We start from the raw sequence: 14,993 nt of genomic DNA on the forward strand, positions 1-14,993 counted from the left end.
GCTCCTCTTCCATATTCCTAATCCTTTTCTCTAGCATCTCCTTCTCCTTCTTCCACCCGTTCATCCTTTTCTCCATCCATTTCTTCATCTCTTTTTTCTCCTCATTCCATTTCCTAATCTCTTCTCTTATCTCTTCCCATCCCTCTCTTGCCTCCCCCTCACTCTTATCTCCCTCTATCTCCTTTCTTATTGGCGATCTACCCGTTTTCCTACTCCTTCTAAAAATATTATCCTGCTCCTCTTCCTCCTCCTGTCTACTTCTTTTTCCCCCTTTTTTTAAAATAATTCTACTAACGGTACGCTGTTCGCGTCGGTCTTCCTACCTTTCCCTTCTCTTTACCCTTCGTCCCCCCCTTTACCTTCATATCCTCCTCTATTTTCTTGCCCTCCTCTACCTTTTTATCCTCCTCCATTTTCTTACCCTACTCCACCTTCTTATCCTCCTCCATATTCACCTCCTCCTTTTCTATAAACCTCTTCCTTCTATTATTTGCCTCTTTCCTTCTTTCCTCTGTACGCTCCCCCTCTATCTACCTTCTCTATTCTATGCCTGCGGCCCACTCTTCTTGTCTCTACCGCTTCCCTCTCTACCACTCTCGTTAGTCTATGCCTGTCACGGCTCCCTAGCTAACCTATCTTCCGCTACCCTCCCTTCTCACCTCTGTAGCTTTCCTACTCACCCACGCGCCTCCCCTTCTCTCTCCCGCCTTCTCATCCAATCTCCTTCACGTCCGCCCGTATCTCGCTCTTCCTCCAACGCTCTCTTTCCTACTCTATATACCTTTCACTCTCTCGCTCACTCTCACACACTGTCACTCGCACGCTGCCGGAAACGGAAGTCCACGAATATTTAACTGTTAAATGTAAAAAAACTCGTTTTATTCATTAACGTTTTTTATTATAATATTAATATAGTAATTAATATAAAATAATTGTGAAACAACCTAAAATAAAAACCATGTAAAAAATATTTTTTATATACATATATGTCGCAAATGACTAATCAATATGAAATAAATGTAAAATAAGTATAAATAAGTATAAAAATATATAATAAGTATAAATAAGTATAAAAAAATAAACATTTTTTTAACCGTTTATTCAACATATGGATTTTAAACGTAAAATGAATGTTTTTTAAATGTTTAATAAAAGTTTTTTTTAATAAACGTTTTTCGTAATAAAAATTTGCAAATGTATCTAAATATGCTAAAATAAATATATCTAAAGATGATAAAACTAAAGCCCGAACGTGGACAAAAATTGGATGTCCATAAGATGTCCCGTAAAGGATATCCGTTCAAGGTACGACAACAGACGTCCGTTAAATGTCCATTTCACGTCCACGGACGTTCGGACGTAAATTGGACTTAAACTGACGTCCACAGGACATCCTGTGCTATCTGGGTTCTTCATTCTTTATCTTCAGCTCCTCTTCTCTCTTCTCTATATCCGCCTTCCATGCATCAAGGTCCTTTTTCCATTCCTTCTTGATCTCCGAAATTATATCTTCTTTGATTTTATTTAATTTCTTATCTAGAATCTCTTCCATAGCCTTCTTTATCTCATCCATGTTTATCTTAAACTCCTTCTTTTCTACTTGTCTAATTTCTCCTTTCTCTTTCTTCTTTCTTTCCGTGTTTTCCCCCCTCTCCTTCCTCTCCACTGTTTTCCGTTTCGCTTGCTCTGTTCCTCTTTACCGAGCCCCAGGATGCTACCGATTTCACGCTGTTGCTTCTTCTTCTGCTTCTCTTTCTCTCCCTCTGCAACCTTGCCACGTTGGTCGGTCTTCCCGGCCTATCTTCGAGCCACGCTCTCGTCCTCTCTTTTAAAGGCTCGCTCGGTAAATCTCTTACCTCGTCGGCCATACACTACGAATCCGCGCTCTGGTATCGCGTTTCCGGTCCACGTGCTCTGGTAATAAGATTGCAAAAAAGAATGCGGATGCTATGATGTCACATGCGCCTCCTCGTTGTTGCCGTGCCTCCCTTCCCTCCTCTCACGTCCGCGAACCTTCTGAACTCACGTGCGCGGCGATAGTCTCGGATGACATTTGAGGTTAGAAACCTCTGTTTTTGCTTCTCTTCTTATTACTCTCTGCCTACGATCCATGCGGCTCCATCCCAGTGAGAAATGATTCGTCGATGTCGAAACGACATCGAATCGACATCAACACCGTCGAATTGACGTCGATTCGACATCATTTCGACGTCGATCGACGAATCATTTCTCACTGGGATTCTCTCTCCTCTCTCCTCTCCTCCGCTTTGTCCGCTCCTCCGTCTCCTCTTTGTATGCTCCTTTCGCCTTTCGCCTGTCATCTTTCGTTCTCTCCGCTCGTTTCACTTTCTCTTGCCTCCCATCATCCTGCTTCCGTTTCCTCTCTCCTCCCTTTCGATCTCTCGATTTCACCAACCAATCGCCTTCTCTCCTGTCCATCGATCTCTCGCACTCGACCTCATCACTCCCCACCACTTCCATCGATCTCTCGAACCTCCCATCCAATCCTCTTCCTTCTCCGTATCGATTCTCGATCACCTCCGTTCTCCCCCACCACTTCCGTCCTCCTTGTTCCTGACTGCCGACTCATGCCAACTCATCTCACTTTCCACTTCAGTTACTCTCCTATCCTTCACTGTTTCTTCTCTCCTCCATTTCCACTGTCACTTCTCCGTCTCCTCTTTCCATCACCTCCTCCATCTCCCGATCACTCCTCTCCAGCCTGTCCCTTCAACACCTTTTTCACTCCGCCTTCTCACTGTAAGTCTTTCTTCTTCGCCATCTTTTCCCCCTCTCCCGAATAACATTTTAATATAAAAACTAATAAAATACCTAGTTTGTGTAAAGAGTCAGTTTCGTTGGCGCCATTTTATTATATCAATACTTTTGTAGAGGAGAGGGGGTAAAGATGGCGAGGAGGAAAAACGTGCAGTGAGAAGGTGGAGTGGAAAAAGGTGTAGAAGGAAAGGTTGGAGAAGAGTGAACGGGAAGAAAATGAGGTGATGGATAGAGGAGGCAGAGAAGTGGCAATGGAAATGAAGGAGTGAAGACAGGGTAAACGTTAGGAGAGAAACAGCAGGTAGACAAGAGGATGAGTTGGCAGTCTGGAACGAGGAGAAACGAAGTAGTGGGGAGAGAATGGAAAGGATCGAGAAATCGATTGCAAAGGAAGAAGAGGAATTGGACAGGAGGATTGAGAGATTGATGGCGGCAGTAGAGGGGAGTGGTGGCAGCGAGAGCGAGAGATCGACAGACGGGAACGAATGGAATTGGTCGGAGAGGGCGAGAGATCGAAAGCCGAAGGAAGAGGAAGCAGTAGCAAGTGATTCAGAAAGGTTAAGGGACGGAAGGTACGAGAGTGTGAGACAAGGTGAGAAAGGAGAAAAGCGGGCAGAGAAGAGACATTGGAGGAGAAGAGCGGAAGGAAAGGAGGAAGGAAAGAGAGTTTGGAAGCAGGGGCGAAGGAAGAGGGGGAGAAGGCGAAGAGAAAGAGAGGAGAGAGAAGATACAGGGAAACCACAGGCGGAGGAGGGAAGAAGAAGGAGAGGAGTGAAGGGGAGGGAAGGAAGAGTCGTGGTAGAGAAGGAAAAAGGAACGGAGGCAAGAGTGGAGAATAGAAGGATTTGGTTGGATGGGAGGGAATGGAGATGGATAGGAGGAGAAGAGGGAAGGGGAGAGGAGTGGAGAATGCTATAGAAGTGTTTAATTGCAGGAAGGAAGGAGAGGATGAGAAGGAGAACAAGGGAGAGGAGAGGAAGAGAGAGAGGAGCAGGAATGGAAGGAAGAAGGAAAGGAGGAGAAGAAGAAGAAAAGCAGGAAGGCAGAAGTAAATGAAGGGGCAGAGGAGAAGTGGAGGACCGAGGAAGAAAAAGACGGAGGGGGGGAGAGAGGGAAGGAGGGGAGTATAGGCGGGGGAGGCGGGAACGGAATAAGAAGGGAGAGGACGTAGGGAGGGGGGGAAGAATGTAATGGTCGCTAAGGGTCAGGTCGCATGGAGAAGGGAGAAGGTGGAAGGATTGTAAAGGGTTTGGGTACGCTCCCTATAAAAACGCCACTTTTGCCCAAAAAGGGAATAAAGTTTACTACTACATTACTTTTGTAGAGAAGATACTTGGGGAGGGGGAAGGGGAGAGAAGATAAAAATGTTTTTTCTGTAATAATAAAAGATATCCAAATACTTAAATAATTAAATTATATAATTTTTGATTGAATGACGCATATATTTGGCGTCTTTTTACCTTTTTTAAAAAAGGTTATTTTTTAAGTTTTATTTACATAAAATTTACAGCTGCATTACGGATAATTTTTTACTTACCCCCATATAAAGGACACTCTATTTTATAAGACCGGTTATCAGGAAAAATTCTTTTTTTTACATTAGCAAAACAATAATGTAACTAAATGTTACGATTGGCCTCAGCCTTTCCTACTGTACTATGTATATAATTTATAAGTTAAGCTCACCTAATTCCAATAATTCTTTCGTGGTTCGTGGAATATTTAACACACGTTTCTTCATCGTTTCAAATACAGTGCATATTTTGAGATTGTAACTCCAATGATGCTTAACAAGTTTGTCGATGATAAGTTCTCGTAATTGATTCACGTAAACAATGAGATCATGCTTTGCAGTGGTTTGTTGTAGTTTTATTGTCACTAAGTACTCATTATTGGGCTGCAAATATTTTTCTTGTTTATGTCATGGTTACTAGTTTCATTATGATCATTTTTAAACAATAAATACTATACTGAATATTGATTACCATACCACTCTATCACATGAAAATTTTGAGGAATTATAATTGATAATAAAATAATAGAGTGTATTACATCTAAATTTTACATTGACTGTATATCATCTAATAATTTACATAAACGCGGCGTTTCTCAAACAAAGTATAGGCGACCTCCAGGGAATTGTAGTAACATGTCAGACAGGACGCAAAATAATAATTTTATAAAGCTTCTTATACGAAGTTTTCTTTAATTGAGCAAATATTCTTGCTCTATCCTATTGGGTTTTCAGAGAGGGGTTGCTAAATATTAACTTTACTATTTTTACAAAGTACTAACTTTACTATTTTTATGGGGTTAACTTGCTAACATGAACCATTAAGAATCTATAGAACATTTCTTATAGGTTTTTTATAAAAATTATTTTATAGATTTTAAATATAATCAATATCAGCGTTTTTATCCTTATTTATGTTGCTCAAATATAAGGGTTTTTTAGATTGTTGAATGACATCTGATGTCAAAATTTGATGTTAAAGTTGGTGAATTTAAAATGGCAAAACTAATATGGCGCGAAAAATTAAAATTAGATAGAATTAAAAATGTTCAAAATTATATATTTTTTAAATAATTCAAAATTATGATGTGATAAAGGAATTTGGTAAACGGGATCGTACTTGGTATCATAAAAACCTTGAGAAATGATGTTATATTTTCAAATATTCTTGTTCTCATACCAAAAAAAAATTAATTTTTTTGTTGAATAGAGTAATACTATCTACTAAACCAAATGTAACTAAAATGAATAAATAAATATGGTGAAGTATACAACATACAGCTTCAGTATAAAGTGTAGTTAGAGATGTTTCTGCATTTGTAGAGTTACTGTATTAAATGTAGTATTAAATGTAGGAGAAGTATAAGTAATAAGTAATTTGGAATTACGTTTAGAATTAGTTATGCATATTGTTACGCCCGCGTTCGGATGTGACACCCGGTATCCTGGCATCCCATGATACCGGGCATCACATCCGATTTCAATTTTTTGAAAAACGCTGGTATTAATTGAGGGAGATTGAGTCGAGCTGAATTTAGTCGAGCTGAAAGGCGAGACGGACGTTTCTATGAGTCAGAGAAATAAAATCTCGGTTTTCCTTCGAATTCTTTGTGTCGGTTTATTTTGCGCGTGCACGTGTCTTGCGGTTGTACAGTGATCTGCGTCTGTGCGCGTGAAGGATCGCAGCCTTAGCGGCGCGGCGCACAGTGGGGCCAAATGACATTTCGGGTTTCAAAAAAGGTTACAGCCTCTAAATCTGAGCCAATTTCGATGCTTTTTTTTAAATTAAAGCTAATGAAATGTAGAACAACTTTGTCGAGCCAGATTTTTGTTTTTTGCTTCTCTTCTCTACCAAATCAGCCATAAAAAGTCCGATTTATTTTCAAATTTAGAAAAATTTCAATCAATCAATAGATAGCTCGTGTTATACAATTTAACCTTACAGACTAACGTAGTCACTAAATCTTATCTTAACAAACAAGATTAATTGTAATAGTATCTAATTTTAGTAAATAAAAACTACTATTATTGTCTTTATAATATTTTTAGTATAATTTTTATTAATTATTTTTAATAAATAAATAAATCTTTATTAACGGGATAACCCTTTAGTGTACCATGTAAACAGAAGCGAAATAAAAGAAAACATTACAATATAATAAAATTTTACAATAAGAGGCATGAAAGATGTAACAACATATTTTCTTAACTTATCGATTTCGAAATCATTAAATCATAATTACATTGAAAATAATTATAAATTTTATGAACACTTCTTTCACTACCATCTAATAAAACATTACAGAGTACTCTATTTTTTAGTTTAATATCCTCTATTTTTGTCTCCATTTATTACACAACGTTTCGACCCTACTTTTTGGGTCTTTTTCGAGTGATCTGCAAATGAACGACAACGTAGTTATGCACAATGTAGGTTAATAAATAAATTAATAATAAGGATTTAGAGTTAAGTAGTTAAAAGTTCAGTAACGCACCTGAGTCGATTATCGTCGTCGAATAAGACAGAGTCGAGTTATAAAATATATGTACCTATACGTGTAAGCACTGTGGTGGTTGAGCTCGAACTAATTTGTTAGTCATGTTTTAAGAACAATACAAGGTGAAGCGAACTAAACAGTCTTGATTACATAGTCATACATTACATTTAGGTTTTCAGTGTCTGTTTGTAAATTATTCGTGAAAACATAACAGATTCGACGCTTGCGGTTCAGAACGTGCAGCGTTACGAATGACCCGCGAGCCCAAAAACACTCGAAAATCTAAGCATCATGAAAACATAACAGATTTATGGACTTTAATACTCGAAAATGTAATAGATTCGTAACAAATGAAGACATCATAAATAAGATTCTGATCTCTTCTGATCCTTATATAGGTAAGTAGTCTTCGTACTGAGTGGAAGCATTCTGCAACTCCGATAGATGCGGAAGCTCAAAACTTGTTATTTTATTCTCAGTAATTAATAAAAATAATTAATAAAAATTATACTAAAAAATAAAAAAATAAAAACAATAATAGTAGTTTTTATTTACTAAAATTAGATACTATTACAATTAATCTTGTTTGTTAAGATAAGATTTAGTGACTACGTTAGTCTGTAAGGTTTGTTCAAGCCAAATCAGGGTTTGAATATTTAAGTTTAATATCAATATCCGTCTGATGTTAAATTAGATGATATATAACACGAGCTATCTATTGATTGAATGAAATTTTTCTAAATCGGACTTTTTATGGCTGATTTGGTAGAGAAGAGAAGCAAAAAACAAAAATCTGGCTCGACAAAGTTGTTCTACACTGAAAGAAAAGTATTCTATTTTTGAGTGGTTCCCTCTTGATGTTAGAGGATTTTCCTATTAAATACGGTCTCAAGAAGATACTCTAAAATGTAGAGGAATATCCTATTACACTGAGGCATGAAATTTTAACTCATAATCCTCTTAATGCTAGAGGAATCTTTTCTTCTTGTAATATGCAAATATTCTTATTTTTAGTATTTATATATTTCTTTTAAAACGAGTATCCTCTTAATTGCTAGAGGAATCTTTTTGTGGCGGTTGCAACGCGCGATCCGGCACAAATTGGCAGTCCGGCACTACGCGACACGCGCGCGGGCGCCAGCTTGTGAGTATTCACCAACCGCCGCTAGGCCGCGTATGGTGACGGTCAAAAACTCGGAATCAGAATTGATCAGAATTCACTCTCGCGGGCCTCCTTTTATACCCTACGAGACTGAATTTTGCTTCCGAGTTTTTGGCCGCCACCATGCGCGGCCTAGCGGCGGTCGGTGAACTACTCAGAAGCTGGCGCACGTGCTGCGACTCGCGTGTCCGCGAATATCTTGCGTATCCTCTTATTTCAAGAGGCTAGTCGTATTACTGTAATGGAATTTTCTATACAGGAAATTAATCTTAATTCTAGCTTATGAGTCTACTCTTTTATAGATGATATGTGTTAAAGTAAGTGAGAAATGCTTCATATAAGATTTTTTTGCTTAGAGGAAATGCTTAAAGGATTTCCCGCTTATGAATAGAACATTTTTTTGGGTGTACATTTCATTAGCTTTAATTTAAAAAAGAAGCATCGAAATTGGCTCAGATTTAGAGGCTGTAGCCTTTTTTGAAACACGAAATGTCATTTGGCCCCACTGTGCGGCGGCGCGGGAGGCCCAACAATTTTAGGGGCTCGTCCGGGATAATGGACAAGCCGCGAAAAGACTCTTAAAAACGGCCCCTTCCCGGAAAAGAGCCCAGCTGGGCACCTCCGTTACCGACGATTCAACGATGGAAGTCCCGTCTCTCCAAGCGATGCTGTAGGAGATTAGGAAGATGCTCGAGAAGCACACAAGAAGAGAGCAGGAGCTAGTTGCGGCTCTTCACCTACGGGACTACGAGCTCCGACAGATCACACAGCTAAGTTCTTCCAATAATGGGAATTTTACGGGCGCTGAAGAGTCGGGTACGGCCGCTGGGAAGGAAGATGCGAGAATGAGCTTAGGGTACAAACCATAGACATATAAAAGATAGACTGCTTATGAGGCAGTGGAACCCTAGGTGGGGGCATCCTCCTGAGGGAAAAGGACAACATGAATTTATTTGGGTATCTGTCTTCCTCTAGTGGACGTGATCTGAAGGCGATCACGTGATCACGCCCACGTGATCACGTACACTAGAAGAAGATAGATACCCAAATAAATTGGTGTTGTCCTTTTCCCTCAGGAGGACATCCCCCACTACCTCATAACACCGAAAGAAAAGTATTCTATTTTTGAGTGGTTCCCTCTTGATTTTAGAGAATTTTCCTATGAAATACGGTTTCAAGAAGATTCTCTAAAATCTAGAGGAATATCCTATTACACTGAGGCATGAAATTTTAACTCGTAATCCTCTTAATGCTAGAGGAATCTTTTCTTCTTGTAATATGCAAATATTCTTATTTTTAGTATTTATATATTTCTTTTAAAACGAATATCCTCTTAATGCTAGAGGAATCTTTTTGTGGCGGTTGCAACGCGCGATCCGGCACAAATTGGCAATCCGGCACTACGCGACACGCGCGCGGGCGCCAGTTTCTGAGTATTCACCAACCGCCGCTAGGCCGCGTATGGTGAGTCACCATTGGTGACGGCAAAAAACTCGGAAGCAAAATTCACTCTCGCGGGCCTCCTTTTATACCCTACGAGACTGAATATTGCTTCCGAGTTTTTGGCCGCCACCATGCGCGGCCTAGCGGCGGTCGGTGAACTACTCAGAAGCTGGCGCACGTGCTGCGACTCGTGTGTCCGCGAATATCTTGCGTATCCTCTTATTTCAAGAGGCTAGTCGTATTACTGTAATGGAATTTTCTATACAGGAAATTAATCTTAATTCTAACTTATGAGTCTACTCTTTTATAGATGATATGTGTTAAAGTAAGTGAGAAATGCTTCATATAAGATTTCTTTGCTTAGAGGAAATGCTTAGAGGATTTCCCGCTTATGAATAGAATATTTTTTTTGGGTGAAGCAGTCTATCTTTTATATGTCTATGGTACAAACTCAAGCCCGATACGTTTGACGGGAGCGCGCCTCTACGAGAATTTTTCGTACAATTTGAGTTCATCACACGCGCCAACAGATGGAATAACGCGACAAGAACCGTGGCTCTTGCTTCTTTCCTGCGGAGAAAGACACGCTTGATTTTCAACTTAGTAGATAACATCTCGAATTTAGAATTTTCAGAGCTTAAAGCTAGATTAGAATTACGTTTTGGAGAAGGAAACTCCTCTCAAAATTACTACTTGCAATTCATTAATAGGAGACAGAAGTTCTCGGAGGATCTAGCCTCATTCAGTTTGGATCTTGAGAGATTGTTGCGTTTAGCCTATGCTGAGTGTCCTCTCGAGATTCGCAATTCTAGGAATTGTGCGGACAAATTTTTGTTTGAAAGTTCAAGGAATAATAATGGTTTATGCAATGTCTTTTCTGGAAATGGAATCAAACACGGCAATATTGCTATAAAGAACTTTTGTTATTTCGGAAAGATAAACGGAAGGAGTTGCTTCATAAAAATAGATAAGGGCTCTGACGTCTCCTTAATTAGTAATGAATTTTTCAAAGAGAAAGGAACGAATTTTGTGTCGAGAGATTATGGACTGAAATATCCTACCAGAGAAAAGGTTCCAATCAAGAATAAAGTTATGGAAAAAGTTGAAATCGGCAAACATTTTTTGGGGGTGCCCATGTTTGTTGCACAATTAAATGACAAATACCTACTCGGAGTTAATTTCTTGAGAAAGGTTAACCTTGAAAATGTTTTTGATTCCGCTTTCCGTAGTTCTTACAATTTAAGTTCTTTTAATTGTGCTCGTATTTTACGTCTTCAGGAAAGATTCCTTTCGCTTTGGAGGAACTTTTTGAAAAACATTTTTGCAACTTAATTCTTCTCAGAAGGAAAGTTTTGCTGTTTTCCTAAATGAATTTGAAGATGCGTTTTTTTAAATTATTACCGGTAATTGCGATGTTCTTGAGCATGTTATTAATGTGGAAGTTCCCCATTAATTCCCCAGTTAAACAGATGCCTCGACGAATTCCGCTGCGTTTGCGGAGAGAGGTGGATAAAATTATTGATGAAACGAAGGATCAAGGAATGATTGAGGAGTTGCATAACCCCTGGATTTCCCCTGTTGTTTTGGTGAAAAAGAAAAATGGGGCAATAAGATTTTGCGTTGACTAAATGAAACTGAACGCAATTACTGTAAAAGACTTCTCTCCCCTCCCTGGGATTGACAATGTCTTTGATCAGTTGTTAGATAATATTTGGTTCACTACCTTAGATTTAAAGAGTTATTGGCAGATTAGAGTCCGCCCGGAAGACAAAGAAAAAACTGCTTTTTCTATTGGAAAGGGGCTATGGCAATATACTGTCATGCCTTTTGGTTTGTGCAATGCCCCGGCGACTTTTGAACGCCTTATGGAAAAGATTCTAAGGGAATATCTATCCAAAATTAGCTTAGTTTATCTCGATGATGTAATCATTTTTGGTAAAAGTTTTGGGGAAATGCTGGAAAATTTGAGAAAAGTTTTCAAAGTTTAAATTTCTTTTGTTACTTTAATTACTATACAAGGAAAATCAGATATTAAATCTTAGCATTTTGCACTTTTGAACCTTTCGAAAAAAATTTACAGAATTTCTATCAATAATAGCTATACTTGAATTCCATATTAAAATTATTTCTAACAATCATATCGTATATATTTTATGGCACGCAATTAATAATAACAGAAAGATGGTACATAAATAATAGAGTATGTTTAATTACTTCTCCTACATAATATTTAATGTAGAAAAAGATAGTTTCTTTTATGAATATGTGAGCATAAAATTACATTATCTCCTTTATGTAACCCAATTATAGATCAGAATTTACTTAAAGAAATATGTACCATTCCGTTTATTGTGCGCACCAATTCATTAAAGTCTTCAACTTTGGCAACATATTCCTCAAAGGAGAGTTCCTTTTCAAGAAACATTACAGTATCACGTATTTGATGTATCTCATAAAAGACACAACCAAATTGTAACGTCAATTTTTCTAAATAATCACTCATGGGTCGAAGAGACTTCTGCAGGATTACATTCAGATGCTGATGCACCTTGTTCAAGTACCAATCAGGCGGTGAGGCAAATATGGTGTGATCGTTCTTTGCATTGTCAGTTTTTTTCATACTTCCTTTTAATCCTAATTTTCGCCATCCTTTAGATTGCACCCATGATTCTAATGATGGTAAGTGACAAGCAATATTGGCTATCTTGTCCACAACATCATGGAGAGCACCATGATATTCCTCCAGTGGATTTATAAACAAGTCATTTCCGTTACATTTCAAGTTTATCTAGATATAAAATTAATATACATATATAATTATTAATAATATATGTAGTATAATTATAATACTGTATAAATAAAAAGAAAAAGTTGATCAAGATTCTTGGTTTCAAGATTGGTCCATAAGAAATTTGCGTTTGGAACAAACAACTGATTACAGGTACAATAGAATGGTAAGTCTGGGGTAAGAAGCAGGAGTAGGAGTATGAAAATAAATTAATTTTATTTCTTACTGCTACTTCAATTCTTACACTTACTGTCGGTAAATCAGAACGCAATAGGGTAGTGTTGCAAATATTCTAAAAATTATGGATGTATTTTAGCTTTCTTACACCAAAAGCTGAAAGTTACGGTTCTCACGGGAGTGTCCCATTTGGCCACGTTAATATTGAATACAGTTCCGATTAACCACATAAACATTGACCACTTTGTGTTCAACCACTTTGATATTCACCACATTTTGATTGACCACAATCCCAATTGACCACGGTTCTAATTAATGACGATTCTGATTGGCCATGTGCAACAGACGGAGAGAAGAGTTAGGTTTAGGAGGGCAAAACTCCCAGCTGGAAAACCTGAGAGAAACCCACCCACAATGACCAAAGGTTTGTCATTTGCAAAGGTAGTTGATCAAAAATTAAAGTTATTATCTATTGTACAAACAGAAATAACAGATGTTATGTACTAAAAATAACGATAAAATTAGCAAGACTGCTATGCAAGTTAGGATGCTTTTATTACTTGTGATTCATGATATGCTGTATCTTGCGAAGATTTAAAGCAACATTGTATCTTGCATAGGGTACTGTCTAATCTATGAGATCTTTAGTCTTCTTCAGTATTACCACATGTGGTCAATTGCAATATGGTCAATCAGAACCATGATCAATTGCAATGTGGTTAATTGGGACAGTGGTCAATTGTATTCCTCTAGAGCACAAAAGAATAACTGGGCAAGTCAGAGGTAAGCAAGCTAAAAATATTAAAGTGCGAAGTAAATACAGTGAAAAGGAATACTCAAATTTGAACTAGTAAAGTAATGTGTATATAGGTAAACATTAAAAACTTATCTTTTTAAAAAAAAGGTAAAAAGTGCGTCAAGTATAAGCTCCAATGTTACTCTATCTCTTCTGCAAAAGTATCTTCTCTACAAAAATATCTTTCCTGCAAAAGTATCTTCTTTACAAAAATATTTTTATAAAAATATCATTCCAAAAATACCTTTTCAAAAATATTGTCTCTACAAAAATCTTCTCTACAAAAGTATCTTCTCTACAAAAGTAATGATATCATCAACAAATTACGTCAAATATAACAATGGATATTTATATATGTATAACGCGTATCTTTCTTCCACCGTAACCATTCTGTAAATACATCTCATTCGGCCAATAACGTATCGACAGCACCGATGAAAAGAATAGCAACTGTTTAGAAATTTAGAAACTCTGACCATAACACCCTGTAATATATTAATAGATAAATTTTTTGTGTCGGACAAGAGCTGCGTTCGGCATTGCAAATCTAGGACGTCGGAGCGCTCGCTTGAGTAAATGAAAGAAGGAAGAGGAAGAGCACTTCGACACTTAAGATTAGCTATGCTGAACGTAATTAAGAGAATCCCAAAAGGATCGATCGATTGCACTACACGGTTCTCGGACTGAGATATTACATTATTACATTACTTACATACAATACATACGTCACCGATCGCGCACACTCACATTCAATTACACAGTCTTTTGCCACGCTAGTGACACTTGAGAAGACACCTCACAATCAGTCCCTAATGCGACAAATATATTAATCACGAGACACGTTATTATTAAATAAATCGGCACAAAGGTTAAGTTCACTCTATTTACGTGCGCTCGTACGTCGGTAACGTCAGTCACGTCAGCCGCGCTTGTGAGCGCCACGTGCGGCAGAAATATGAAAAGGAATTCTGGCCGGTTGACGACGACGTTTCTTACGCGAAAATACGCGAAAATTCAGAAACCGCGGATTTTTGCATTGCAATATCTCCACTCATGGGGCACGTAGGAGAAAAGTAAAAACACTTTTATTATGCAAATCGTACCCAGGCTATCGATTAAGCGCAGTCTCAAGTTCGTCGGATCAGCCGTTGTTGAGATCCGAAGTTCCAAGGATCCGTCAACTCGCGCACTCGCGTAAACTACACGGTCGGTTTCGCGCGCGCGGTTCTAGCTTGTCACTCTTTAATAATTTCGCTTATACTTGGCGCGAAACACTACCGTGTCTCGTGATACAGCATATTTGTGATAGATGTATAGTGCTTACAAGAACTTTTTCTGTTTGGTAAATTAAATAATCTAAAATTCTATGATTTTTGTTTAACATTTACATTATTAACATTTGGATTTTTCCTGGCTTTTCCATGTCTCAAAATTTCAACTCCATACACAATTTATCCAAGACAATATAATAGTAAGTATTAGGGATGTGCCGGATATCTGGCAAATATCCGGTATCCGGCTTATTCGGCCCTTTTATAATCATCCGGCCGTATAACCGGATTTCATTAGTATCCGGCAAAATATCCGGCTGTTTTTATACATAAAAATTTGATAGTTTGCATCTTTGATATACAGGGTGAGTCACAACATTTGTGCCAGAGCTCGTGAGAAGGTAGAACGGATCGAGATGAACAGAAAAGTCCTGAACCATTTGCAATTTTCGCAATAGTTAACGAGTAATTAATTATCAAAAATCGTCGTCTTTGCCCTGCCCACTGTCCAATTCGAGCGCGTGGCGAGATGTGACCGCACGGCGATCGATATTGCCAGGCGAGGAG

At 38.2% G+C, this 14,993-nt stretch overlaps 1 protein-coding gene across 1 annotated transcript; it reads left to right on the top strand.

Annotated features, from left to right (window-relative positions):
• The first annotated feature begins 3,138 nt into the window (after positions 1-3,138).
• On the top strand, positions 3,139-3,696 carry LOC105557478 (octapeptide-repeat protein T2-like). Its single transcript, XM_012004723.1, has one exon. It carries the CDS (start codon positions 3,139-3,141, stop codon positions 3,694-3,696), a length of 558 nt encoding a protein of 185 aa, XP_011860113.1.
• The last annotated feature ends 11,297 nt before the right edge of the window (positions 3,697-14,993 follow it).

The sequence above is a fragment of the Vollenhovia emeryi genome, unplaced genomic scaffold (genome assembly GCF_000949405.1).
Source record: "Vollenhovia emeryi isolate VEMERY1.0 unplaced genomic scaffold, V.emery_V1.0 DF939476.1, whole genome shotgun sequence".
NCBI lineage: Eukaryota > Metazoa > Arthropoda > Insecta > Hymenoptera > Formicidae > Vollenhovia > Vollenhovia emeryi.